This window comes from Onychostruthus taczanowskii, unplaced genomic scaffold, assembly GCF_017590055.1.
Source record: "Onychostruthus taczanowskii isolate IOZ18803 unplaced genomic scaffold, ASM1759005v1 scaffold121, whole genome shotgun sequence".
Lineage (NCBI taxonomy): Eukaryota > Metazoa > Chordata > Aves > Passeriformes > Passeridae > Onychostruthus > Onychostruthus taczanowskii.
The window spans coordinates 1457497-1485127 of NW_024498363.1; the positions used below are offsets into that span (position 1 = coordinate 1457497).

Consider the following 27631-nt stretch of genomic DNA (forward strand, 5'->3'; position numbering starts at 1 on the left):
TAGTGAAGCCTGGCCACACAGAGGCACTACCTGATGTGTGTCAACGAGATAAAAGATATTCGGGCTACCTAGCTTCTCTGACACTGGCAGCAGGCAGACCTTATCTGCAGGCACCATGTTGGCGCTTTGTTCATACTAACTAAAGCATGAGGATACATAATACTCTCTAGCTTACCAAAACAGGCTGAGTCATATAAGTTAAAAGTAAAAGAGGAGTATGTTTCTGAGGCACAAATGGTTTAAATCTATCTCCTCTCCAAAGTCAGTTGAAGCAGTCACAGAAACAGGTCTTGAGCATTGTAATCACTTTATATGGGCAGTAGATAAAATACATGGCAGTCCAGACACAAAGAGAGAGACACACCCACAGAAATATGAAGTCTATAAACCAAACCTTACTTAAGACTGAGGAGATCTACATGGCATTGGTGTCCAGAAAAGCTCAGCCTAGAACTGAAGACATTTCCTGAGAAGTGATGCACAAACATATAAACACAGTTACACTAATAAAAAGAGCTCCTTTGCCACACTCCAAGTTCTTCCACCAACACAACAGTATCAAAGAGCCAAAGCTCAATTATAACTCAGTTCTCTAAATCAGCAACGTCTTAACAAAAAAAAGGGCAAAGATCAGAAGGTAGAACAGAGAGATGGAAACAGGAATGTCCGAAATCATGACACCAATCACTTGCAGAGCCACTTGCCATCTTATCAACCAGGCTAGCACCACTGAAGGGAATGCAGGGATCTTCTCAGCCCTCCATAATACAGCTTTTATGCATCTCAGATGCCCTACAAAAACCTTTGTCTGAAATAAGGAAACAGTACAACAAACTGAAACAAAGCTGCAGTGTTCTTCCCGGCATATTGAGATAGTCAGGAAAAGAAGTGGGTATCTCTCAAATAACAACCTACAGCACTTAGAAGGAAGAAAAGTGAATTCCACGGAGGAATGAACACAGGGCTTTCATTACTGCAGTAGTTAACTAATAGTGTTAGACACCATCCCTGGGAGAAAGTCCCTGCCCTGAGGATGCTACACCATGCATACACAGTGGACACAAAGCCTCAGAGAGGAAGATACAGAGATTAAGTAATTCATCCAGTGTCAAAAGACTTGAGTTTTTACCATGTGCAGGAGAGTTTTCATGCAAAATCCTCCTACCAAATACCGTGCAATTACTCCTATGCTTAGGGTGAAAGTGATCACAAGAGAAGGGTCCCAGAGCACCTGCAAGATGCAGCCTTTACTTTGATATTTGTAAAAGCATATACTGCAGCAGCAACAGCCTGAAAATGATGGCCAGGCTATTTCTCTGCCCTAACTTAGCAATACACTATTTCTTAGATATGATTTACAAGATCCTGAAAACAGAGGCTCATTTAATTGAACTGAAAAAAATACTTAACATTTATTTCTGGTTGCAGTACCCTGTGATTTAAGTTACACAGCTCAGGCTCTGAAATGCCGTACAACCTGTAAGCTAGCAGAGAGTGTTTTGCTAGGAGCTACTGTGCAGTGCTGGGATCTTTTCACCATGGCAGAGGAGGTTTCTCAGAGAACAAATAGGAGATTTAGGGAAGGGACACCCCAGGAAGATCCATGCATGGTGCCTGCTTTGCATGCAAATGAACCCAAGACATAGTTAAATGTTTGGCTGATGCACACCTTTGCAAGTGGTCGTATCTTTTAATCCCAAGGTCAGAATCAACTGGCAATAAGAATGAAATTAGAGGCATATTTTTGTCATGGCATAAAATTCCTCCAACCCTTGGAGATATGGAGCACCTCTAAGAGGGAGACAGCTCTTAAAGCACTTGCCAGAGTTCCTGGGTGCTCCTCCATTATTGTGTGGGAGAGAGGGATGAGGAAAAACAAAGAGATGTTGCACGGGGGGTTTGCATGGGGGCGTGGGGCTTGTTTGCTTAGGAACTGAATAACTGGGCTGGGCGAGGAGATGCTGCACACAGTCACTGTAACAGCTGGGAATAGCCTATGCTACCAACCGTTACAATACACTAATGTATTCCCATAAATGCACAAGCAATGTCTTCCTAATAAATACTTGACAGCAGTATTTAATCATGCATGCAATGGAGACAATATTTTCACCTAGCACCCACACCTACTAAACCACAGAGCTGTTCCCATTAAACAAATAATCCCAAGGACATCACCTGCCAACTCTGGCACATTTCCCAAGAGTAAAGCTCCAACTAGCACTGTCACTAGCAAGTTTTTCCTCTTTACTACTGCACCAAGCTCAGTGATAGGGCATTCAACTAAGACCTGATCATTATAACATCAGAGCTCTTTCACCTTCAGGTCTCTCCTCAAATGCAGAGATTTTTTTTCATGACCTGACAGCAATTCTGTGATCACTGCAGGTCATACAGAGCTCTTAACTCCTGCAAAGCGTAACCTTTTCCCAACATCAACCCCAAGCCTAACCAAGCAAAACACTACTAATATTTAGTCATTTACCTTGCTTTCTTTAGTAGAAAACTCAGAAGAATTGGAGATTTTCATAGATTTTGACCGATGGGACTGCCGCCAGAGAGATTCTTCTCGGGAGTATTTCACCGAACCTGTGGCTCTCACCCGGACTTTGCTGGTGCTCTGAACACTGTTAACTCCAATCATTTCCAAAAGTGAGTGGATGGGATGGGAAAGAAGAAAGCTAATGAAACTTCCCAATCCCCTGCAGAGGAACTGGAAAAGATTACGACTGGAGAGCCCAGGCTCAAGCAATCAGTGTTTGCTTAAAGCACACTAGGCTGTTTTCTCCAGCATCTTCAGGCACAGTGTTTGGAGCCAGCCTGATTGTTCCAGGCATTGCTCACGTCACTGGATGGGAGAAAAAAAAAAGAAAAAGAAAAGGAAGACGCTGATAGAAACTCCTCCCCTGCTCTGCTCTGCTCCCCTCTCCAGCATCTACTCCCCCTTCACACACACACCAACAGAGAGGGAGAGAGGTGGAGAGAAAGATGCTGGAACAAATGCCAGCAGATCAAGCAAGATATTCATTTTCAGTTCACGCAGCCACACTTCCCTGCCTGCAACAGCCTGCCATGCTCATTACTGCCTGCAATAACAAAGAACACTGTAAAAAGAGTACTGCCAGAAGCTACAGGCTTCTGGATGTGAGCAATACTGATGGATTCCCAGAGCACTGGAAAAATGAGTGAAAACCAAGGCATCATAACAAAATACTGGCAAGCCCCAGAGAGACAAATCAGCAAATTTACACAACTCAAAGTATTTGCACTCACTAGCCAGTCCTTGGGGTGCCTTCCAAAAGGGCAAGGTAGAGCAAGACCACTTTCACACTCTTAAAGGGGCTTAGGGGTAAAGAGATTTTTTTCCCAAGGTAATCAGTGCAAACCAGTGACAGTCGTGAACAAGAACCTAGGGACTCATCTCCCCACTCGGCAGCCAGGAGAGCTGCAGCCACACCCCCACACAAGCAAATCGCACGCCTGACCCAACAAATGATGAAGCCCCCGAGTGGCACCCTGTTTCTCCCTTGTGGCAAACCCATACAGTCTAGTATGGGAGGGCCACTACCACTGCCAGAGGCACCACTTGAACCCACATGGGCCTGGCTCCAGAGGCTAGGCACGCTCTCTGTGCCTGGAGCCAACAGCCTTTATGCAGGGGACAAGGGGAGGCTGATGCCAAAAGGAGATGGTACTCTTACTGAGGGGTGGATGTGCTAAATACGGGAAAAGAGAGATGTTTACCTCAGTGTTGCAAAAGCACCATCATTTCTGGCTCCTGGAGACCCAGAGTGCAGCAGACTGTGCATTGCCATGGCAACGTGCTCCAATGTGAGAGAGAGAGTGAGAGAGAGAGAGAGAGACAGAGAGAGAGAGACTGCTCTGCTCTACTCTGTTCGGCACACGATCGTGACAGCTGCCGACACACACTGGGCAGGTGGAGCAGCTTGTGTGAGCAGCAAGGGAAAAGTGGACAATGGGGACATTGTGCCAAATCCAGAAAAGGCAAACAGTTTGTGCAGAGGGGGCACAAGGAGCTGGCAGACTCTGCAGCAAGGCTAACACCAGGTTCAGCAACCTGCCCCATACCACCATATCACAGGCAGGGCAAGGACTGCAGCAGCAGTGCTGGGTTGTGGGAGGACATAGGGGCTCTCATCCCACTCACACCAAGACACACAGGGAGCAAGACTGCATGCAGACAGCAATGAGGCAGTGCTGTCCTGGCATGCTGAGGTGAATGTCCCGTGCTGAGATACTTCAGGCAACCGAAAGCTGGGTGAAGAGTCTTTATTCACATCTGAACCCTGTTCCATGTCTGCCAAGCCATGTGAAAGCAAAGTGAGAGTTTGCTTACCGCATATCATGCGCCCAACAGCACCAAGGGGTAAATAAGATGCATATTAATTGAGTGGACTTTTCCCCTGGTTACATCTCCCAGTCTCTTACAATCAGGAATTTACATCCTCACAAGGCAAATGGCTAGACAGTCACATGATGGTCCTAGGTGCATTTCTGCTCATAAAAGATGCTGCTGTCTCCCCAGCATGCAGCAACATTTCTGATAGCATTAACCCTTTGCTAATGTTGTCCCCAATGATGCTACAAGGTGCATATCCTTCCCACAGACTGTAATAGGTGTGGATCCTGTTCCAGGACAACAGTCAGTGGAACAAGAAACAGGTTACCTAAAAATCAAAACAAAAAAGTTTCCCCTGGGGTGGGAAACTTTTGATTCCTCACAGATTCTGCCTCCATCCTGCTTGAGGCACAGACACCTTCCCTTCTGGCCAACAAGAAAAATATATTTTCATTTCCACCACAGTCAGATCTAGCAAGTCCATCCCTACCTCACACATTAAGATTAAATCCCAAATGTGCTCCTTTTTTTACACAAACCTGTCACTGCTAGAGGGTAACTAAAAGGAACATTTTTCCCTGGCAATAATCATGCTCTGAGTTACTTCTGCCACTTCACTAAAAAGGTTTTATGTTATTTAACTCATGTGAAATTATCCACTGCTTGTGCAAAAGCTTTTCAAAGAAAATCTCTTCTTAGAGGAAATTTGCACTGCAGTCAAACTGCTCCAGATGAGCTAAGCAGCAGGTCCCGACAGTTGCTACGTAAATGGCCACAAATCACTCTCTATCCTAGCAGCCCCCTGCCTAGCAGATTATTCTTGCCCTCAGATTTATAGGGCCAACTCCCCAAGCACTCTCAACATATCTGAAATAATTATACTCCCTAAATATCACACACAGACCTAAGCCAGTGTCAATTATACAGAGCAATTTTATTATTAAACACAAGCTGGACTGAATCAAAGCAATATTTCTCTTCTGTTGCCCACAGCACCATCACTGCTGCCTAACTGCAGCAATTCATCTAGCACTCTCCAAGCTGAAGTTAGCAGATCCTCAGGTAGGACAGGAACCTTACTTCAGAAAGGAACAAATCTATTTCTGCAGCAGTCCAAAACTCCAAGGATTTTCCTTCTTCCTTCTTTAGTGTTTTCTGAGAAAACACTTCTCAACTCACACTCTCCCAAAGAGAGCCTCCTGATAGAACACATTTGAAGCCTTAAATATCTTCAGATTGGGGATTCAGTTTAGATTTCATCAGCATCCCTGATTTTCATCTGCAAGTGATAGTACAATCTTGTACTCCTGACTGAGCCAGGACACTGTGTATAAAGTGACCGTTATTCTGAGGAAAGGAAATGCTTTGACATTAGAGAAGACCCACCATTTTAGAAATCAGTATTGCACACTGTAACTGAGCAACAATTTCTGAGGTTAAACTGTTTTGTTAACATAGAGGGATAGAAGGGACATTTTAAAAGAGGGGTTGAAATAGGTGTGCAGTATCAGAAAAATGAGAGCTGACCACACCCAGGGGCCCTCCAAGTGTTTCAAGAATTCAGAATCTTCCTCTTGTTCAGATGTCAAGCAAAGAGATGATAGCAAAGGGGCAGAATATAAATATTCGTTTAGGCAGTGACACCACTGGGGTGACCAAAAGGACTGTGACCCTATATAAGGACCTTCCCAATCAGTCCTTCTAAGGAACAAACCAGAAACCAGCAGGAAAATTTAAAACTTTGGGTCAAAACAGATGCAGGAACAGAAAACCAGAGTTTGTGTTATTCCTTCCATCCCATCCTTTTAAAACCATACAAAAGCTTTTCTCTTGTCACAAAGCACTATGTTAGACCCCGTCAGCCAGAGAGGAAATGGGCAGCTGTTCCAACTTACCCTGAAATAAGCTCCTTCCCATCTGTTCCTCCCACCAGTCAAGCTCCCTGGGAGGCAAAACGTACTCAGTCCTTGCTTGGTCTTCCTAATGTCATTCAGCGAATCAACAACACAAGAAGAAAAACTGCAGAATTCAAAGTAAAATTCAATATTGGCTTTTGGGGTACAAACCTAAGGACCACATTACTGTATCTAAAGAACTCCAATGCCCTCAAATAAAGTCACAAGAATCCTTTAGAATCATTTAAGCCTGATGTCAATAACAAATACAAACAACACAAGCTAACAAAATACATAAACACATGCATATCAATTACTTAAAATATACTCTCAAAAGCCAGTAACATATTTTTGTAGCACAAAAAGGCAGAACTACTTAATGCTGCCACTAAATGCTGTTTGTTAAATAAACAACATTAAATCTTTTCTTCGTCCTTCATCTTTCCTTCTTTCATGTTTTCTTCCTTCTCCCCAAAATGGGAAGGAAGGGGAAAGTCAATTCTGACAGATAAGCTACTCTTACACAATGGCTACAGAACTAGAGCTTAAAACTGATCAACAGTAAAATTCCTGTAATATTAAGATAACAATTTCTGAGGTCTGCTGACTAGGGGGAGCTGACAATCAAGATTAAATGTCTCCTGTGAACAGCAGAAATACTAGAGCAACCACTTAATTTCTACATGCACAAGTAACCAGGTCAGCAGGAATCCTAGCAGGGTAACAGTTGGAATGATGGGAGAACGATGTATGACTGCATGAGGACAACTGAACTATCTCTGGTTTAAGTTACATGAGAAGAAGGCTAAAAGAGTATCCACAGCCAGCAGCTCACAGTCACAGCACAAGTCTTTACGACTGACTTTTTACATCAATAAACACCTAGAAGTGAGCAGAATGACAAAACCGCAATGACTGGTGGAAGATCAAATGAATCCTGCTATCACTGTATCTCTGGGAACCACAGTGCATCTTGTGCCAAAAGAAACACTCTTGAGGTAAGAGAATGATAGATCACAGCTTTAATGAAAACAAGCCATTGGATAATAACAGGGATGCAAAGAAATCATGCATCCTGTTATCCTGATCAGCACTGCAAGTGAAGAGATGCCTTCAGCCATCTTCAGGTTCCTTACAGCAGATCTGGAAACAGCTGTTTCACAGACTAGCTGCTGTACCTCCTGGCTAAGCACTATAATATCCAAGGGGAAGAAGTTCCTCTTCTTGAATTCCTTCTTTTAGGAATTACCATCTGCTGTCAACAAGCTCACAGAAATTAAGTGAGCCATACAGTATGCAGACTAACACAGACCACCAAGTTCCTTAACTTAAAGCTGATAAATGTAGCTATAGAAAACAGCAGGACTTCAAAAAAATTCACAAAAGCATCAAAACCCTAAAATTCTGCTAGGTGTGACAGAAACCCACAGGAAAGTGACTGAAGAAGTGATGTAAAGTCTACAAACTATCTCAGATCAGCTGCAAACAACCTCTGCCTCTGTTCCCGCAGTGAGAATGTTCTGAGTCAACACCACTGAAATACTGAAATAAACCCCTCATCCTAGAGATCTGCATTAAAATAAAAAAAGAAAAAACAACCTCCCTCCCAGGCTTCTCTCTGACTCAAACAGCAAACACAACATCAACAAAAAGGAAAAGAGGAAAAGGAAGGGGAGGACAAGGAAGTCGGGGGGAGAGGAAGTGGGAGAAGGAAGGAAGCAAGCAAAAAGATGGGGGCAAAAAGAAAGGGAGGGGACACAGTAGGGAGAAGTGGGAGAAGAGATAGGGAGGAAGGAAATTGAGGCCACTCTAAGATCCACACAAGTTACAAGTTAGTGTCACCTGTGGCTGTAGGCATTGCACTATGGAAGGGGGGAAAACAGGCATAGCCTTTGACATACCTTTTCTCCACAATTCCATCTACCTATGGAGTCATGTCCAGCTACCTTGCCCCAAAAGCAGATTAAATTCTTCCTACATCTCTTGACACCTTCCAGAACACATCTGTCAACAGGACAGAAAACTGGTGCCTTGGATTTGCCCCACATTTGTACAAGGATCTTGCGAATACTTGATCATCCAAGAAAGCGTGACTTTGGAAGGAAACTAAATATTCCATTTAACATCACAGGAAAGGAGAAAAAGAAATCTGAATTTAAGGAGCAGGCTTATACTCCTGTTTGAAAGAAAACAGTGTAACTGGGTCAGAGAGAGAACAGTCCAATGCTACTTGAAAAGTGTGGTGACAAACAGAAGGAAGGAATACTGAAGATTTATACAGCAATAATCCTAAAGCTGGTGGAAGGAATGTTCTCTCGTCTTCTTTTTTTCTTTTTTTTTTTTTTTTTTTTTTTTTTTTTTTTTTTTTTTTTTCTTTTTTTTTTTTTTTAATATAGTATAAATTATATTCGTACTCTTCCTTCCCTCGAGATGCAGAACAGAACTTAAATTTCAAGCAGATCAGTGGGTGGAAGATCAAAGAATGTTTTTCAGAATTTGTTTTCTACCTACATGGAGGTGGGAGTAATAAGTCATAGGGACCAAAATGTATGTGTGACATTGTATTAGAGAATTCCCAGTCTGAAAAGAGCCCAAAATTCCTCTTTTAAAGTGGCAGAGTGCATCATTCCTGGAGACTACCAGTCTGCATCCTCCACACTTGACAGATGACATTCATCCTTGGGACCTGCTACGCAATTCAGTTACAGTAGGAGACAAGTTGATGGCCTTGGCTATCTAACAAGTCAAACATCAAATAATTCCCTTGTCTGATCAACCTGGACAGGACACTACAGACAGCTTGCCTCCAAAAATGAAAATTAACCCCCTAAATGTTCATTATGAGGCTGGTATTGAGCCATGTAATTGCAGCCAGTAGCAATGGAAATTCTTAGCTGACTCTGCTTGGGTTTCACTCGTTGCTGACACAAAAGCCTGGTAGGCTAAGTGAGATCTTTTGAACAACGCTTACAAAGGAGGTGAAAGGTTGAAGGAGCAAAAAATAATTCAGAGAAATGCAGATTGTCAAAGCAGAACATCCAGCAGATCCATCCTGAAATTGAGCCTGCTTTCTAGTAAGATAAGCAACCCCTTGTACCACCCCTGGACTATGCAGAGCAATCCTAATTCTTGGATCACCTCCAAAAAATTTTATGTTTTAAGTCTTATTTGAAGTTCTGCTTTCCCTGCTCAGAGACAGCTGGTATTAGGTTTTTGTTATTATAAGGCTTTCTTCAACTCAGTATCTAGGTTTGACTTGAGAAAAAATATATAGATTATAGATTTTTCTTTTTTTATGCACTGAGGTAAGCTCCTGAAATATAAAAAGAAAATATATTTGCATTTCAACAGGGCAGGAAGGTATCAGGAATCTCTGTAATTCAAGGGACACAAAGCAATACACACACCATCATAACCTAGTCTAATTCTCAGTTCTGCACAGGCATCCTTTAAGTGTTATTGCTCTTGAACAGGACAAGTGACAACACCCAAAAAACTCCAAGCTGAAGGAAACAAAGGTTATCACGGCAAGAAGGTTCTCAGCAAGAATGGAGAAGAGTGAAGACAAGCCAGGTGTTCCCTACAGCCACCTACAGTTCCCCATGGATCAGTGGCTCCTCTGAGAGTGAAAAGAAAGTATGCTTTCACAAACAACTGTTTAAGACAAGGATTAACAATCTAATCCTGCATTCTCCAATTTTTATACCGCCAGATTAGATTCTGTTGTCTCCTGGCAGCTGAAAGGGGCCTTCTGTAACAGATCTTCTATTTCATACAGATAAGAAATGGCCCAAAAATACTATTTCCAACAGAAGTATTATTAAGAGAAAAAACTTTATTTTGGGGAAGAAACAAGGAGCCAGAGCTCTGTCTTGTTCAGCGAAGCAAAGGCACTTGGTCCTCTCCCTCCTCTGCTCACTGCTGCAGGGTTTTACAGCAGTCAATGCCGGTCCTCCTGGGGCCATCTTGGCACGCTGTCACACGCTCTCATCTCCCCAACTTCATCAGGTTTCCCTCAAAGGTGGGAATTTCTTGCCAAAAAACCGTGAAATGGATGAAGTACAGAGACTGTTCATGAGAGCAATTAGGATGCACACAGCAGTCCAATTCGTGTGAGTTCCTCTCTGTAAAGGGGGGCTGAGGCTGTGCAGGGAGAAGTTAGCCACCTGATGCTCATTCTCTCTGCTAAATACCTGAAATGTTTGGAATGGATAAAGCAAGATGCCAATAATTCTCTCCAAATTGAGTATTTGCTTTGGAGGGCTTTCAAAGGGAATTAAAAAAAAAAAAAAAAGAGAGAGGGAGAGCGAGAGGAGGCAGAAAGACAGTGGCAAAAACACCCAGTAATTAAAGTGCAGGGAACTGACAGCAACATGAGATAAACCCTACTTTGCAGCTTCTATAGGAAATTGCATATCCCAGGAATCCTAATCAAGAATTCAGATCATTTAGGAAATTAAGGACAGGTTCTTCAGAAGAGTTCAGCACCAGCAACTCCAAGTTAATTTGGTCACTTCATTACAGTGTTTCTGCAGGAGATAAGGCCTACCCAAAAAACACCCTTGGAGAAAATGCAGATTTTTAATGCAGGATTGGCATCCTATCTCCATCAGCAGTCCTTGAAAGGATGAGTCTAGCCAAGTGCATCCCAGGTACCTCAGCATGATGGAGGTTCCCAGACAGTACAACAGGTCAGAGAAGAGCTACCACCTCCAAAAGACACACAGCCAGGTATGACTTCCCCACTTCATATATCATGGGACAGCACTACTACCAGTCAGCCAATGTCAAAGGATGGGCGATGCCTGTGATTCCAGGAATGACGTGTGCTGGATGCTGTAAATGCAGAGAACATTTATTTACGCAGGACAGGTGGTACTTTGCACACAGCCTAACAACAGAGTACCCCTCCCAGAATACTGCCTAACAAAAGCAGAGATCCATTTCCTCAGTGATGCTTTCTCACAGGCTCTCTGTGGACCACAGAAGACATTTCCTCTCCTTACATATGAAAGGTCTTGTCAATACCACCTTCCTGGAGTGGACCCCCACACACCTTGTCTCAAGATGGCAACAGGAAAACATTGTGTCCAGCACCATACCAGCACTTTATTTGTGGGGACCACACTGCCCTCAGGAATTGAAGCAAGAATGTATGGCCAAAATCAAGCTCCTTCCAAGCAAATCTCCTCTTCATTCCAGAAAATCTTGTGACACCCAGCTGTGAAGGCTATGCTCACACAGTACAGTTCCCTAGCATATAATTGTGAAGACGGTACCACTACAGAAGATTAAAACTGCTGTGAGCATGTGAGAAAGAAACCACTCCTACATTGTAAACATGAGGTTCTTGACACTGCCAAAATGTCAGACTGATTTTGTTTTCTTTCCAAGGAGGGAGATCCTAGCCATGGCTTCCCTTTCTACATATATATATATACATATCTATGTATTACTACAAGCAGACCCCATGAGGAAAAGTGCACTTTTAATCACAGTTTGGCATATTTGTCTTTATGAGTCTCAACTGCAAAAGCAACCTTGGATCTGACTAAAGGAGTGAGGAAAAAGGCAATGAATCTTTGTGCAGACTGGCGTACAAAAGCAAAATCTTTTTCAATGTTAAATAAACAGACAGCAAGACACAAGGTGAGCAAGATCACATTAGCATTTCTCATTTCTACTTTCAAACCAGAGTGAAATAATCTGTCCTCAAAGCACAACTAGTGACACACAGAGAATCAGGTCATGAAGGCCTTGTGGTTTGTACCAAAAGTGTTCTCATTGTTAGGAAAAAAAAACTTAATAAAACATAGAGATAGCTCCCCCATGGAGGTGAAAGAAAGGAGTAACTTGATCTAATGTCCCAAGTTTTCTGAGGCTGATCACACAAAAGTGTGTCCCTCCTAACGTGTTGATGTCTGTTCCTTGATGTGCTATTTTCCTATCCAGATGAAACACTCAGGGACACACTCCATACAGTGAAGGGAGAGACTGAAGGCAATGTCTGACTGATGACTGTCAACCAGCCGTCCTGGATAGCACAAGCATTCACATTTGCACACCTGAATCTGAGAACTAAATCCACAATAAATGCTGCACATAGCTTCACAAGCCCTGGATGAACACTCAGTCCTCCACAGCATTCCTTCCCCTCCACCACTGCTCGGGGGCTCAGCAGAGCTACAGAGCTTCATGCAAGGGTGCAGCAGGGCCACGAGGACAACATGGAGAGACTGCAGAGGCAGAAAAGCCCATTTGCTTCACCACTGGTCTGCATTAGTCACCAGTGGGTGCTCAGGACCTCACTCCCACAGGGACACACTGCCACCCTGTGGAAACCACTCTTCCTCTCCCAGGCAGCTAGGCAAGGATGCAGGGAGAAGGCTTGCAGCCTCACCCATGCTCAGCGGCTACACAGCTAATGCAGCAGCAAGCTACATGCACTTTGGTGCTGTGCTGAAGAAACATGCTGTGAACTTAATTTATTGAGACTAATGCAAAAAATTAATTTCTGCTAATTCTTTGTAATCACACATTTAGTGGCAGCATGGCTGCTGTGAACACAGTAGCACAATTTACTCACTCCACTCCCCTCCACTAATAAATAAAAAAACACGGGTCAGTTTATCAAATCTTCAGACAAGCCAGATGAGAAAACAAAGCTGGGTGCCATCAAGGCAGCACACAGAAAAGGTCAGAAAGCCTTAAGCAACATGGGACACCAACACCAAACTTCTTCCATCTGTCTACATCCAAAAAATCCTGAGCCCTGGTATTTGCTTTGGGTGAAGAGTCAGACATGCCTAGCATTAGCAGGTGAGCACTAAACATGAAAGTACAGCCCCAACTGCATAATTCTGTCAGGAGAAAAACAAACAGCAGGTGAGCACCACTGGAAGTCTCTTGTCAGTACACTCAGGTTATTTAAACACAATCTGGAGATCTATTTATTCAGTAAGGGCTGTAATTAGCCTGCAAATTAATCTCAATACATCCCTCTATGACAAACAGAGAAATGAGATTCCTTTGGGGGGAAAAGTAATTTAAGTGTGGCTGCTGACAGATATACAGATTCAAAAATTAAAAACATTAAATCTAAAATTTAATATTCCCCATTGCTTAATAAGAACTGAAGCAGGAAGGTCCAACAAAAATCTCCCTGAAGAAGATCAAGAAAATGAAGAAATTACCAAGAGTAAAAGACAAACTCTGCTGCTTCAACTATGCAGATATATTTGTATTTCACAATGATCCTGACACAAAACTCACACAAGAGATGGCAGCTCATTTGGTTGGCTTCAACAGGCACTGGGTCAGCTCTCAGATTTGGCAGCCTCTTATTTTTATTTCCATTATAAAAAAATAAATAAATTAGGAACTCCAGTGTATGCACACCTGCCTTCATTTAAACAAAGTGCTGTTTCATGATAGCAATCAGACAAAAAAGCGAAACATTCTCATTATTACTGACAATAAAACAAGGTTTGTCCTGCTCAGCCTCTTCCCTCATTCCTCAGATTTAACTCCTAGCACAAACTTAATGAACAAAAGCTGAAGCAATGCAGCCTGCGCCAGACAGCACATTATAATCTGAAATTACATCTCCAGCTCTAATGTGAATACCCCAAAGCACCTTTGATGAAAAAACACACACGCCTTCCGGATTGTACACAGAGATGAGGCTTAACCTTTAATGTATTCGCGTTCAGAGCCAACTGGCTGCTTCTGTCTGCTGTAATCAGGAGACAGCACTCTGGGTTGGCATGACCACAGAAGTTTACAAAGCACACAGCTTTGGGGCGAGACCTGCTGCAGCTCAGTTTCACCTCTCTGTCCTGCAGAGAGTCTCCTTCACTATCGAGTGAAGGCAAGAGGGAAAACAAGAGTATAAACATTATATATATTATGTATGTTCTGGGAGGAGAAATGTGCGCACCACTTGTCATGTCTGACATTAAGATTCAGAAAATGCAAGACAGGTGTTTTGTTTTGAACCCTCTTTCAGTAGAAATGAAACTCACATTCTGCAGTTAATTCCTTACCTTCAAGAGCCCTCTCGGGAAGTCTTTGCCATCGTTCATCCCCTGGAGGTTAGCAACGAATTCTTGGCAGGTCATCTTTTTCCCAATGTTCTGAAAGGAGTGTCAGAGAAACACAACATCATATTCCTGCTGCTTTCCATAATGACAGGAACAAGCAACATCAGAATAAATGCATCTTCCTGCTGTCCTTTAAGCCCAAGCCAGGCAGCACTAAGAACACATTCATGAGATTACTCATAGATGAGCGTCCTTGTATGCATATAGCTAGAAAAGGGAAAGTACTTTTGCAACCAAAGGCCCCCACATATACCCCCTAAAAAAAAACCAGCTTAATACTGGGGGTAATGAAGAGGACAATCATGAAGATCTCTGGTATTGCATGGTGCCTTATATCCCCAGGCCTCCAGAAGCTCTACCAGTCTCTGATGGAAAAGCTCTACTTAAATCTGCTGTGGGGCACCAGGAAACACATGACTGAGGCCCCTTCTAGACCCTTCTCTTACAATTTCAAATGCCCCCTCAGCAACCGCTGTGAGTGGAGTGTGATACCCAGGCATGGCCATTACCTTTTCAGATTCACAGGCTGAGGCTGCTTTGACATTTCTGTAGGCTCACTCTCTTTCCTCTCTTTCTGTCTAAGTCTCAGACTGAAAGTTGCCCAAACAAGCCACAAACAGAAAGGAACAGTTTGGCTGTCCCTACATGTCTGTGTAGGAGCCAAACTACATCCAGAAGTTTGAGGCTGCCCTAAAATACTCTTGAATCCCTGCCTCCATCACCCCTCAGAAAAAGTGTCTGTACTCAGTTCCCCAGGTGCTAGAAGGCCCCTGCTTAATATGCAGGGAGCCATGTGAGCCAGCAACAATTACAACACTGCATTGAAAAAGGACACCAAAGGTATCTGAGAAAAGGAAAGCAGCCTGAGCGGTGGAACACGATATAGACAGAGGGGAAAATAGGGCTCTGTGACAGTCATGGTATCTTTGAGGATAGCACCACTGTCAGTCAGGAGATGGAAGTGAAGACTTTTCCACTTTCAGGGCATGTTTTGTCTGCAGAAGAGCTCTGCGTGAGCTTTGTCTTTGGCTAGGAGCAGGAGTCCAAAATAACACTGGACTGGAGCCCAAGGAAGGGCACCAGTTGGTAACACAGGCCATTCAATGTTACGAATTACATGACAGGTTAAAGTGCATATCCTCTATTTCCCTTCCATAACATATGATCAGGAAAACCACCAAATCTTGGCCATCAGCCTCACCTTGCCAATAAGGAACATCTAATAGCCTGCAGCCAGCACAAACCCACAAAAAGAAGGCAAGCAGAAACCATGGAACAATTAACGGCTTCCCACAAAAGCATGGCTCCTGACAACACACATGGGCTGTAACCCTGGCTCTACAGTTGCAAAGCTTAGAGAACACAGCTGTAACTTCAGTCTTCAGGTGCAGACTGGAGCTGGTCTAGCAGACTTACAAGTGCTTTGCTTTCTCCCTGCAACTTCAGCCTACTTCTATTTGTTTCCTCCAAGCAGAAGTTGGCAGCTTCCCCATGCTGACCAAAGCCAACATTGCAGACAAATGGTTGTTTTGCTGCAGGATCAAAGCTAAAATACAGTGCCACAGAGGTTCCAGAAGATGTACCTGGTGGTCTAGAGATACCTCAAAACTCTCTAGCACTAATGTGGGTGATGACCTCTGTGCAGAAAACCAAGCATGCATTTCCAAGACACACCTAGCAAAAACTGTTTAGTTACAAACATAAGTGTGGCAAGATAGGGAACATAAAGTGGATTAAGTAAGAATTTATCTACAAGAGTTAAAAGCAAGTGTGAACTGAAGGCAGGGCAGCTGCATTACAGCCCTACAAGCAGTGGAGCTGACTGCGAAATAGAAATGTCTGTGCTTATGATCAGTATGTCAGTAATACATAGCGCTCAGTGTATAGACAAGCCCTGTGACCCATTTGCCTCCTGCTCCAGCAGAATCCCGGTAAAGGATAGGGCAAAACATTATCTTTGTTAGGAAACAGGCAATTAGGTATATCTGCAAGGGCTGCATTCCAAGTCAAAAATGCCAAACTTACCACCTATGTGGAAAAATGCAAAGCAGTAAGAGGAAGACCAAAATTAGAGGAAATCAGAGGGGTTTTAGAGAGCATGAAGACACACCCACGCACATAATGTAAGTAGGAGTCTCTACACTACAGCTGCATATACATAACAATACACTGTCAAGTGCCAGTGGGATAAGTTTCCAAAGTTACACACTGCAACAACCAGAGTCAACAGCAGCAATGATGGGTCAGAGCCAGATAATTTATTCCAGTACCTACTGAAGACAGTACGGCCTACTAAAGCATCACAGGGAGCAATGGGAGATGCTGCTAGGCTAATGCATGACCATTATTTGGTGAGGCCAGGCAGACTGTAAAGCAGGAGCCCCAGGCTGCTCACCACTCTGGGGAGTGGGATACCTGTGCAGAAAGACTCAGGTGTCCTCAAGGGAAGCCATGTGTGCTAAGAGACAAACCGCAGCACATTCCTGTACACCCCACATCCAGTCCTTCAGTAGGGAAGGCTAAGCCTTCAGAGAAAGAAATTCTTCACAACTCCCTATCCCCTCCTGCTTCCACAACCTGCAGACAAAGGCATTCAGTTAATGGGAGGTGGATCTCAGAATGCCTTGTGAACACACAACTCTTGGTTTTATTACCTGCACCGCCAGAGAGTCTAAGTAGCCCGTTGAGACAGACTCATGATGCCTGCATGTCCTGCTGCCCAATCCAAAACCCCTGATGTGTAAGAGTTGCCAACTCTCCTGGGAGAGCCCTTGCAACTGCAGTGGAGGGCCAGAGAGAAGCCCCAGAGTCACTTGGCTAAAACCACTGCTTTTGCATACTACAATGCCATGCTCCCTGTGTTTTTACACACTCCTTCCTAACTTCAGGGCAGAGGAAGCCTCCCATCAGCATGGGAATAGCTTGCATAGCAGGTGTATCTCATCATGGGTGCTGAAATACCCATCCTAAGGCTGCTGGCAACCTGCAGCAGTGTGACTAAGAGGACTCAAACAAGAATTCTATTTCACCCAGACACGAAATGGAGAGAGCTCTGCAGTACAGGAACACAGGGCTCCCACTCAGTATGCTCATATCCCCCCTCCATTCTCTTGGTTTTGAGTACACCCATCATTTGTCTGTGCAAAACTGCTTCACCAGATATGCCCTCTGCAACTGAACGCCTGCAAACATCACTTTCCCTTTTTGACCTTCCCAAAACTTCTTCATCTCACATCTCTATTCTGCTTTCCCACACGTTTGTACATACTGCAAAGGGGAAGCCAATCCCAAGTACAGCTTCCCGGTCAGCACCTGCTGCAGGAAGGATGGTAATCACACCAGAAAGATGGCCCTAAGGTGGGGGTGTATGCTCAGACATTATGGGAACACCAGGCACAATGCCAGCTTACACATGACTGATCAAGGCATGCTAGAAAGGCCTGCCCAGGACAATAGCCTGGAGTGCAGCCTTCTCACTGTTTGCTGTCTGCAGGGGCTTCAGAGGAAGGCCACCACAGGGACTGCCACAGGGACTGCCACAGGACCACCCAGTCCCAGCATGGTGTGGATAGAAGCAGTCTACACAAAGCTGTGCATACTCACATGGCCATGGAGGTCTGTGTTCAACAGCATCATGGCACACGTGAGACAGTGAACTCCATCTGCAGAAAGAGAAATAACCAGTCACATGCAAAAACACATCTGGACCTTTAAGAAGCTGAAACTGAGACTCACAGACTAATTGAGTCTGTTCCCTTCATAAGAATCTGTTTTATCAAGAAATATACATAATTAAATAAATTAACAATGAGATCATCACACAGCTGCCAAACCAGACCAGTCTTTCTTTCATCTTTTAGTAACTATCAAAACTGTCTTGCAGCACCCATGGATGAGGCAATCAAGACAGAAAATCATGCTATCACTCTTAGCTTGCTAATACCAATATTACAGTTTGAATCAACACCTCCTTCTTCGTTTACTTCAGTGCAGAAACGGAAAAGTAAAATACATTTGTTCTTGTGTAAGGAGTGGGTGCAGCATTACAGGAGTGGGTATCCTGGTTTTCTCCCCCTCTGGCTTAGTCCTCATTCAGAGCTCAATTAGACCTAATTTTGGAGAAGTGCAGTTGCTTATGTTGCCTTGCCTCCACGCTGGGTAGAGACCACTCTAGGGGCTTCTAAGCTGGTCCTATGGCCAACACCCTCAGCAATAAGCCAGATTCATAGAAACTTAGAACAGAGTTGGAGGACTGAGTGAAGAAAATTATTACTGGCTCAAAACAACTGAAATGTGTGTGTAGGGGGAGCAGCTCTGCAGAAAATGGGATGGTGCACTGCTCCACACCCCACTTTCTGACGCCTCTAGTTCAGAACTGCCACTAATCACTGGCACACTGAAAGCAATGTCCCACACTCTGAGGCCCTGGAGCCTCAGTCAAGCCCTGGAGTGGCCAGATGACTGGAAGTGCCCCAGGGGGCTGCTTGCCACAGGAAGCCAGAGCAGACCCCAGGACATGTGGTTGTGTCCCTATTGTCTTTGGATAGCTGAAACCACACTAGCAGTGAGGGCAGTATCTGCATCTTGGTTTTTGCTCTTTCTTTTCGTCTCTTTTTCCTCTTTTCTACTCCTAATTTTTGTTTTGAAATATGGGTAATAAAGACTGGATGAGTTAAGTTTACTAAGTCAATGCTCTGTGAAATTATTTTGATTGTATGTTGGGTTTAAATTCCTGATTTTCTAAGGTTTGCTAGGAAACTTTGGTTGTGAACATTCTGGGAACTTTTGTCAAGTTCTTCTTTGTGCCCAACTCAGAAAAAGTAGTAGTACTTTAAGCCCTTTTTGAATAACCTTTCCAAGCAAGTTTAGAAGGCACCCTACAAGGATCATGGGGTTCAACTCCTGGCTCTGCACAGGACATCCCTACCAATCACACCATGTGCTTGAGAGCATTGTCCAAACACTTCTTGAGCTTTGTCAGGTTGGTGCTGTGATCACTTCCTTGGCGAGCCTGTTACAGTGCCCAACCACCCACTGGGAGAAGAACCGCTCTCTGATGTCCAACTTAAACCTCTGCTGACACAACTTTCAAGACATTCACTCAGCTCCTATCACTGCCACCACAGAGAAGAGAACAGTGCCTGCCTCTCCTCCTCCCCTCATAAAGGAAGCTGTAGACTGCAATGAGGTCTCCCCTCAGTCTCCTCCAGACTCTGCAAACTATGTGATCTCACTGCTCCTCATTTGGCTTCCCCTCTAGACCTTTCTCCATCTTCATATCCTTTTTCAGAATACTCTCTGATAGGTTTGTATCTTTCTTATACTGTGGTGCCCAAACTGTACATAGTACTAGGATCCTGGGTTAAGTGTGCAGGATTTAAATGCTTACTTGGGGCCCAAAGCCACAATATCCCTCTTGCAGTCTTGACTAGAGTGAGGTAGCCATATCATCAGGCAAGTCATTATTTCACTCTGGACATGATGCACTTTTCTACCTGACTGCCTGCAGTCATTCTTGAAATAAGAAAGGCAATAGTACAGAGACAGCACAGAAGCAGATCCTGTCTTACTCCCAACTTTTTCCCTCCCCCGCATGACAGCCAGTAAAGCTGAAGAGGTGCGAAGTGCCCAAACATTATCTCACTGCAACAGGGGTAGGTCACAAAGCAAGGGGTAAGGAGGCACAGCCTACCTCCAACTGTAGCAGCTCCTTTTCACACTTGAAACTTAAAGTACAGCTAAACCGATGATTGCCTTCTTTTTCAACCTCCTCCTTCAGTGTGTGATCAGCATGTGCTGCAATCACAGGGCCACAAGGCTCTGCCAGCATGTTTGGCTGAACACAGCAGTTATGCCAACAGACAGTTTGTCCTCTTCTGCAATCCCAGTTTTCTCAGGTTTGATCTATGTACTTGTTTGTTTCCATAATTTATTTCCAAACTGACTGAAAACATTGGCATGGAGGAGCACTATAACTGATGTTAGCTAGTCGAGATGAAACCATGCCAGGGTCTGGATACAGCACCCAAAATTCACCCCCACAACTGGCAAGAACTGGCACACCTGCTGCCAGTGCATGCAAGTGCTGAATGGAGCACAGAAAGCGAACAGCCTCTCTTTCACCTGACACGGGACCTATTCTTGTCCACGAGTGTAGCTGGAGTACAAGCGCCCACACACCGAAGCCAGCAAGACCAGAAACTACAACCGAGGACAAATCTGGAAGTGTCACAACTGAGAATTTACATTGAGGACCTATTTACATCGAACACCTTTCGTGCTGAGGGTTTCAATACTTACCAGAGACAGTCTCTAGAGTGTGGTACAGTGACTACACAGCTTCATTTTCCAGGCATACACCGTATGTTCATAGAGACCTCAGTATCACAAACAAAGTTACCTTGAGAAGAAATGGCGTTTGGGTTGCACTGGTAGTATCTGCTGGAGAAGTGGATTAAAACTCTCTCTCGTTCCTGAGTTTCTCCAATAAGTGAAAAGGCTTTAAAGAAACTCCTAAAAGAGCAGTGGAAAAAAAAGTGAAATTAAGGTAATAAACCTCTTTTTGCTTCACACAGTGCAGAGAACAAAGCACACGTCACAGCAAGAAGTACATAAGCACACATTCAGTTCCAAGGAGTCTTTCTAGGAAATTGAGCTATCATTCTGCATGCAGTTAATTCCAACATTTTAGTAAATGAAAGAAGATTTAAATTACCATCGGTCTCAGCTACTGAATACACAAAATAATAAGTAATTCCACTATTTGAAAGAGCTGTTCTTACTTTTAAATTTGTTTTCTGTGGGCAAGGATTTGGAACATGTTTTTTATGCATGATAAGATATCCAGGATGTTCCCTATTCTCTTCTAATTGCCCACCACCCCTGCACCTTTTAACTTTACTTCATTAGTACTGCTTTCCAAATCAGAAAAGCTACTCCAGGTGGTGAAGTCAAGCAAGTGCACAGCACCCACAGCTAATACCGAATGTGTGGTCACTTATCAGAATGGCCAGGACCACACCAGACGGGGAGGAGTGTGACCACTTGGACCTGCTGAAAATTCTGAGGAAAAGGATAGAAAACTTGCAACATTTTCCACTGAGTTTCAACAACAGGAGGAGTAACTTGACCCTCCTGAGGTTCTTGCTTGTAAGACCCCAAGGTGCAGGGCTGGTGTACATCTGGGCACTCACTGGATATAGCCAGCAAGCCTGTGCAGAGAGGTGGGGAGGACACACATCTTTCACTTCTATTCTCCTACTTGACCACACTTCCTCCTAACCACACTGCTGTTCTTCCCACATAGAAAAAACTAAATTTCACAGCCAAAGATTACCTTCTACATTCATTTATCAGGATGTTTCTAAGAAAACAATAAAAACACAAAACTTCTGGATCTGAAGTGAGAAGACATACAGAATGACTGTCTAACAGACAATTTTTAAACATCCCATTAGACAGAAACTAACACCAGATCTGAGAGGAATTAAATATATTGCTAGAACATTCACATCTATCTAGTCTCAACGCACAAACTTTAATTTTTTTCTCTCTGAAAAAAGGTCAGAGACAGCCTGTACTTGCAACAATCTCACACCCACACAGAGTGTGATCTGCATGGTAATAACTTAATTTCACAAGTAATGTATTGCAAATAATCCAGTTCACAAGTAGTGAATTAGTAAGTGAATCTTGACAGGGTTTCTCTGTCCTTCCTACTTTGTGCTCCTGTCCTGGTTCTGGCCAGAACAGAGTTAATTTTTAATATAAGGACTGATGTTACTTCTGATCCGCTTGAAGGGACCTCCAGCTCATATTTACAAGAACTGAGGAACATACACTATTACTAGAACTACAGAGGCCCCAGCCAGGTAGAAGAAAGGGCCAATCAGATCTATTGGACTGTGTGGCACATCAGACACACAAGAGTGTGTCTAAGGCTTTAGTTCACACCAGCACATGATGTACCCTGATGCCACCAAGACATGTGGGGACAGAATCCATCTCTTTCTGGGGTGCCAAGGGGATCCCAACAGCTGACTGCACTGGAAGGTGGAGAGAGCATGACTGGAAATGAATGACAAAAACACCCTACTGTGACTGGCCCAGAGGCCCTGTGCATCCTTAGTATAGGTTACCCCAAAAGAGGGTAGGTATTTCAAGGACCCAAAAAGGCATTGTTAGGATTTTTGGGATAGCTGCTGTGGAGACAGAGGAAACGAGACAGCTGAATGCCTTGCCTGGTGTCTCAGAGGATCCCTCTGTTTAGGGACTGCTGAGGTCGAAGAACAACACAAACAATTGCTACCACATGGCTACTGCACCATAGACAACACTGCACCGCCTGGGACTCTGTGACCCCCACCCACGAGATGATCCTCCACCCACGAGATGATCTATGAACTGGAGAGCCAGGGAGTGGTCAGCAAGACTTGTTAACCCTTTAACAGTCCTATATGGTCAGCGTGTAAGCCCAGGACCAACAGATTATCATGGCCTGAAAAAAGTCACACCACCAGTGAGTGCCACTGTTCCCAACATGCTGGGACTTCAGTATGAGCTAGAGTCCAAAGCAGTGAAGTTGTGCCACCATCAACATTGCTAACATGCTGTTCTCCATTCCTTTAACAGCAGGGTGCAGGCCTCAGTGTTTTACCTGGAGTGGTGTGACATACACCTGGAACTGACTTCCCCAAGGGTGGAAACAGAACCCCATTATTTATCCTGGACTAATCCAGACTGCACTGGAAAAGGAAGTGAGGAAAAGGGTGAGGTCCTAGAATACTTCCAATATATTGACAACATGATCATGCAAAGCAACACAGCAGAAGTTTTTGAGAAAGGGGAGAAGACAATCCAAATCCTCCTGAAGGCTGGTTTTGCCACACAGCGAGGTAAGATCAAGGGACCTGCCCAGAAAACTCAGGTTTTAGTAGTAAAATGGCAAGAGGGATGTCCATCAGATTCCAATGGACATGGTCACTGGAACAGTAGCTATGTCCCCACCAACCATCAAGAAGGAAACACAGGTTTTCCTAGGCACTGTGGGTTTTTGAAGGATGCATATTTCAGATTATAGTCAGATTTTAAAACCTCTCCATCAAGTGATACCAAAGAAGAACAATTTCAAGCAGGGTTCTGACCAATAATAAGATTTTGAACAAATTAAACACGAGGTTGCTCATGCAGTAGCCAGTCATGAGAAATGTAAAAAATATGCTCCACAGTGCAACCAGGAAGAACGGTCCTTCCGGGAGTTGCTGGCAAAAGGGTACATCCGGAGATTTGACGACAACCCCTGGTTTTCTGGAGTTGGGAACAGAAACACTTTGACATACAAAGGATCTGAGACCAGCTACAACCCCAATGAAGCAGAGACAACTGGCAACTTATGAAGGGGTTGGAGCTGCCTCAGAAGTGACTGGCATTGAAGCACAGCCCCTCCTGAGGCCCCAGCTGCCAGCACTGGGCTGGATATTCAAAGAGAAAGTCCCTGCAACACATCTTGCCACTGTGGAGTAACTGGATTACTCTGACCACACAGAGAGCTTGAATAGGAAATCCCCATCACCCAGGGGTCTTGGAAGTCATCACTTATTGGCCTGAAGCTGAAAATTTCAGACTACAATCATCATCATAATCAGAAGAGAAGATGACACAGGCTGAGGAGGGCCCACCATACAATCAGCTACCTACAAATGAAAAGGAATACAATCTCTTTACTGACGGTTTCTTTTATATCTATCACAGGAACAAATGAAAAATAGAAAGCAGCCATAGACAGCCTTATACGACAAGTCACAGAAGCTACTGAAGGACAAGGTGGATCAAGCCAGGTTGCAGAGCTGAAAGCCATCCAGTTGGCTTTAGGTATCACTAAACAAGAGAAATGGCCAGCAATCTACCCCTACGCCGACTTGTCAATAGTGGGCAATGCTATGTTGGGTGACAGGACTGACAGAAAAAGGCCAATTGGCAGTACAGATGGAAACCCATCTGGGCTGATGAATTGTGGCAAGAAATCGCTGCCCTGGTAGAGAAGCTGGCTGTAGAAGAACATCATGACATGCACATGCACCCAAGAGTCAGGATGCTGAGGAGCATCGCAATGATGGAGAGGTGGATCAGACCACCAAGATTAAAGTAGTTCGGGTTAATCTGGACTGGCAATGTGAGAGCAAATTGTTTCTGGCTCAGTGGGCTCAAGATGCCTCAGGTCGTGAGAGTAAGAGACACAACATACATGTGGGCTTGTGATCAAGGGACAGACTTAACCATGGACAATGCCCCTCAGTTACCCATAACTGTGAAACATGTGCTGTGATTGAGCAGGCCACGCAGGTAAGGCCTCTCTGGTACGGTGGGTGATGTTTGAAACACAGATATGGGGCAGCCTGGCAAACTGGTTACATCACACTGCTGCAAACACACCAAGGCAAGCCATACAAGTGCTTATAATAGTGGCAATAACCACTGGGTGTCTGGAAATGAACCCTGTGCCTCACACCAAGGCCCAAAACACCATCCTGGCCCTTGAGATGCAACTTCTGCAGCAACATGGCACCCTAGAAAGAAGTGAGTTGGACTAATGGGACTCAGCTCAAAAGGAGTCCCACAGACACATGAGCCAGAGAGCACAGGATTGAGTGGTTATAACACATTGCCTATTATGCACCAGCCTCTGAGAAAACTGAACAGTACAATGGACTGCAAAAAATGGCTTTGAAAGCAATGGGTGGTGGCACCTTCAAACACGGGGATCTGCATTTAGCAAAGGCCACCTTATTAGTTAATACAAGAGGTTCTAGCAATCAAGCTGGTCCTGCCCAATCAAAATTACTATGCACTATAGCAGGGGATGAAGACCCTGTGGTATGAAGGAGAAATGTGTTAGGGAATATGGTCAGGACTGGTCCCACCTTTCTGGAAAGGCAAATCAATTCATGGGATTGGTTTTGCTCAAGGACCTGATGGCACTTGATGAGTAATGTAGAGGGACAGGGAAACATGAGGTGTACCCCAATGGCATTCAATTTTTGGGTGAGAATGGTCTGTAATGTTCAATTGTACAATACTGTTTTCTGAATGGCACTGTCACTGTATGCCATAACTACTATAGAGAATGAATATGCACTGTTCCAGATATACCAGTCACGAGCTCCTGATGCAGACTGCAACCAGGTGAAAGCAAGCCCTTCTGCCCTGGAAGACATCTAGAACAGACAGAACCCACAGTCATGGACTACATGAACTCAACAGACATCTTGAAAGGACAGCCACTGACTACGGAAATGATACTCATGCTTGCATTTACATATATATATATACATACATATATATGTAGCTGGGAGGTGTAGGACCTGGACATGATATAGATGGTATAGCATAAGGGATGGAAAACATACTGATTCTGGCCAGGACAGTTAATTTTTGCAATAGCCAGGAGGAGCATGCCTAGGAGCCTGATGTTATTCTGCACAACCTCAGGAACAGGTTGTGGGGGGGAGGGCGTCCATTCTGGTCAGGTAACATGGTGGAGTAGTCAGGGTATTGCTGGTTTCCACACGGTGAGTGCTTGCATGTGAATCATTCACCTCCCTTGTACACTCTGTTATTAATATTGTATCTGTTACACCTTGTTTTCTTGTTTCATTTACTGTTTCCAGTAAACTGTTGTTATGTCAACCCTTGATCTTTGCCTTTTGTGCCTCCAGCTCTCCACTCCAGATGCCCCATAGAGAGGGGGAGGGGGAAGGGAGCAAGTGGCACATGTTTTGGAGTGTTTCAGTGGGAACATTAAATTGGGGAATACTGTTCTTAAATTCACAACAGCTCTCAAGGCACATTTTGAGAATCAGCCATCTTTCTGTCTCCTACCCCAGTCTGGGTTCTTTCCAGCAACACTCCTTGCCCATGTCAGGTACTACTGACCTACACCTTCTCCTCCTCTGCAGGACATTTACCCCCTTGGAAGCTAACTTGGAGAGGAAACTGATGAAAGAATATTTGGTAAATAAACAAGGCAGTTTCCTCACTCTCAGAGTACAATGCTACAGCCAAGAGCCACAGGGATGAGTTTCTGTCCACCAGAGAACATAGAATACACTGAGCTGGAAGGCACCCATCAAGGATCATTAAGTTCAACTCCTGACTCTGCACAAAACACCCCTAAGAATCACACCATGTCTTGAGAGTGCTGTCCAAACACTTCCTGAACTCTGTCAGACTTGGTGCTGCGACCACTTCCTTGGCAAGCGTGTTCCAGTGCCCAATCGCCTGCTGTGCAAAGAACCTCTCTCTAATGTCCAGCTTAAGCATCCCCTGACACTTTAAGCCATTCCCTCACATCCTGTCCAGGTCACCACAGAGAAGAGATCAGTGCAAGCCCCTCCTCTTCCACTTGTGAGAAAGTTGTAGACTGCAATGAAGTCTCCCTTCAGTCTCCTCCAGGCTGAACAGACCAAGGAACCTCAGCCACTTCTTTGGCCTCCCTCCCAGGCCCTTCACCATCTTGGTTGACCTTTCCCGGACACCTTCTGGTAGGCTTTGTATCTTTCTTGTATTGAAGGGACCAGAACTGGCCCCAGCACTTGAGGCAAGGCAGCCCCAGTGCAGAGCAGAGTGAGACAACCCGCTCTCTTGCCCAGCTGCTGATGCTGTGCCTGATGCACCCCAGGACAGAGCTGGCCCTCCTGGCTGCAAGGGCACTGCTCACTCATATTCAACTTTCCCTCCATAAGGACTCCCTGGTCCTTTTCCACAGCACTGCTCTCCAGCAGCTCACTTCCCAGTCTATCACAGCTGCAGAATCCAGCACTTGCCCTTGTTAAATTTCACACAGTTGGTAGTTCCCCAGACCTATTATTCATCAAAGTATCCCTAGAGGACCTCTCTTCCTCTGAGGGAGCGAATAGCTCCTCCCAGTTTAGTATCATCAATCTTACTTATTATATGTTCAAGTCCTCTGTGCAAGTCATTTATAAAGATGTTGAAGAGCACAGGGCTAAGGATGGAGCCCAGTGGAACCCCACTAGTGACAGGTCACATCAGTCTGATGTCACCCCATTCACTGTAGCCCTTTGTGCCTGACCCATGAGCCAGCGGCTCACCCATCACATGATGTGTTTGTCCAGCTGTGGGCTGGACATTTTCTCCAGAAGAGTCCTGAAAGATAGCATCAAAAGCTTTACAGAAATCCAAATACATCACATCAACTGGCTTCCCTGAATCATCTAAGTGGGTCACTTCCTAAAATGAAATTTGGTTGGTTAAGC

General features: G+C 44.4%; 1 protein-coding gene across 1 annotated transcript in view; it reads right to left on the minus strand.

The window, feature by feature from the left end:
* The window catches only part of PSD3 (pleckstrin and Sec7 domain containing 3), a 114836-nt gene that overhangs the window by 43872 nt on the left and 43333 nt on the right, over positions 1-27631 (minus strand). The window contains exons 7-9 of the mRNA XM_041395940.1: positions 20758-20870; positions 17961-18019; positions 14301-14390 (exon numbers count right to left, since the gene is read on the minus strand). Of these exons, the coding sequence (XP_041251874.1) occupies positions 14301-14390; positions 17961-18019; positions 20758-20870 (262 nt within the window). The remainder of the gene's footprint in view (positions 1-14300; positions 14391-17960; positions 18020-20757; positions 20871-27631) is intronic.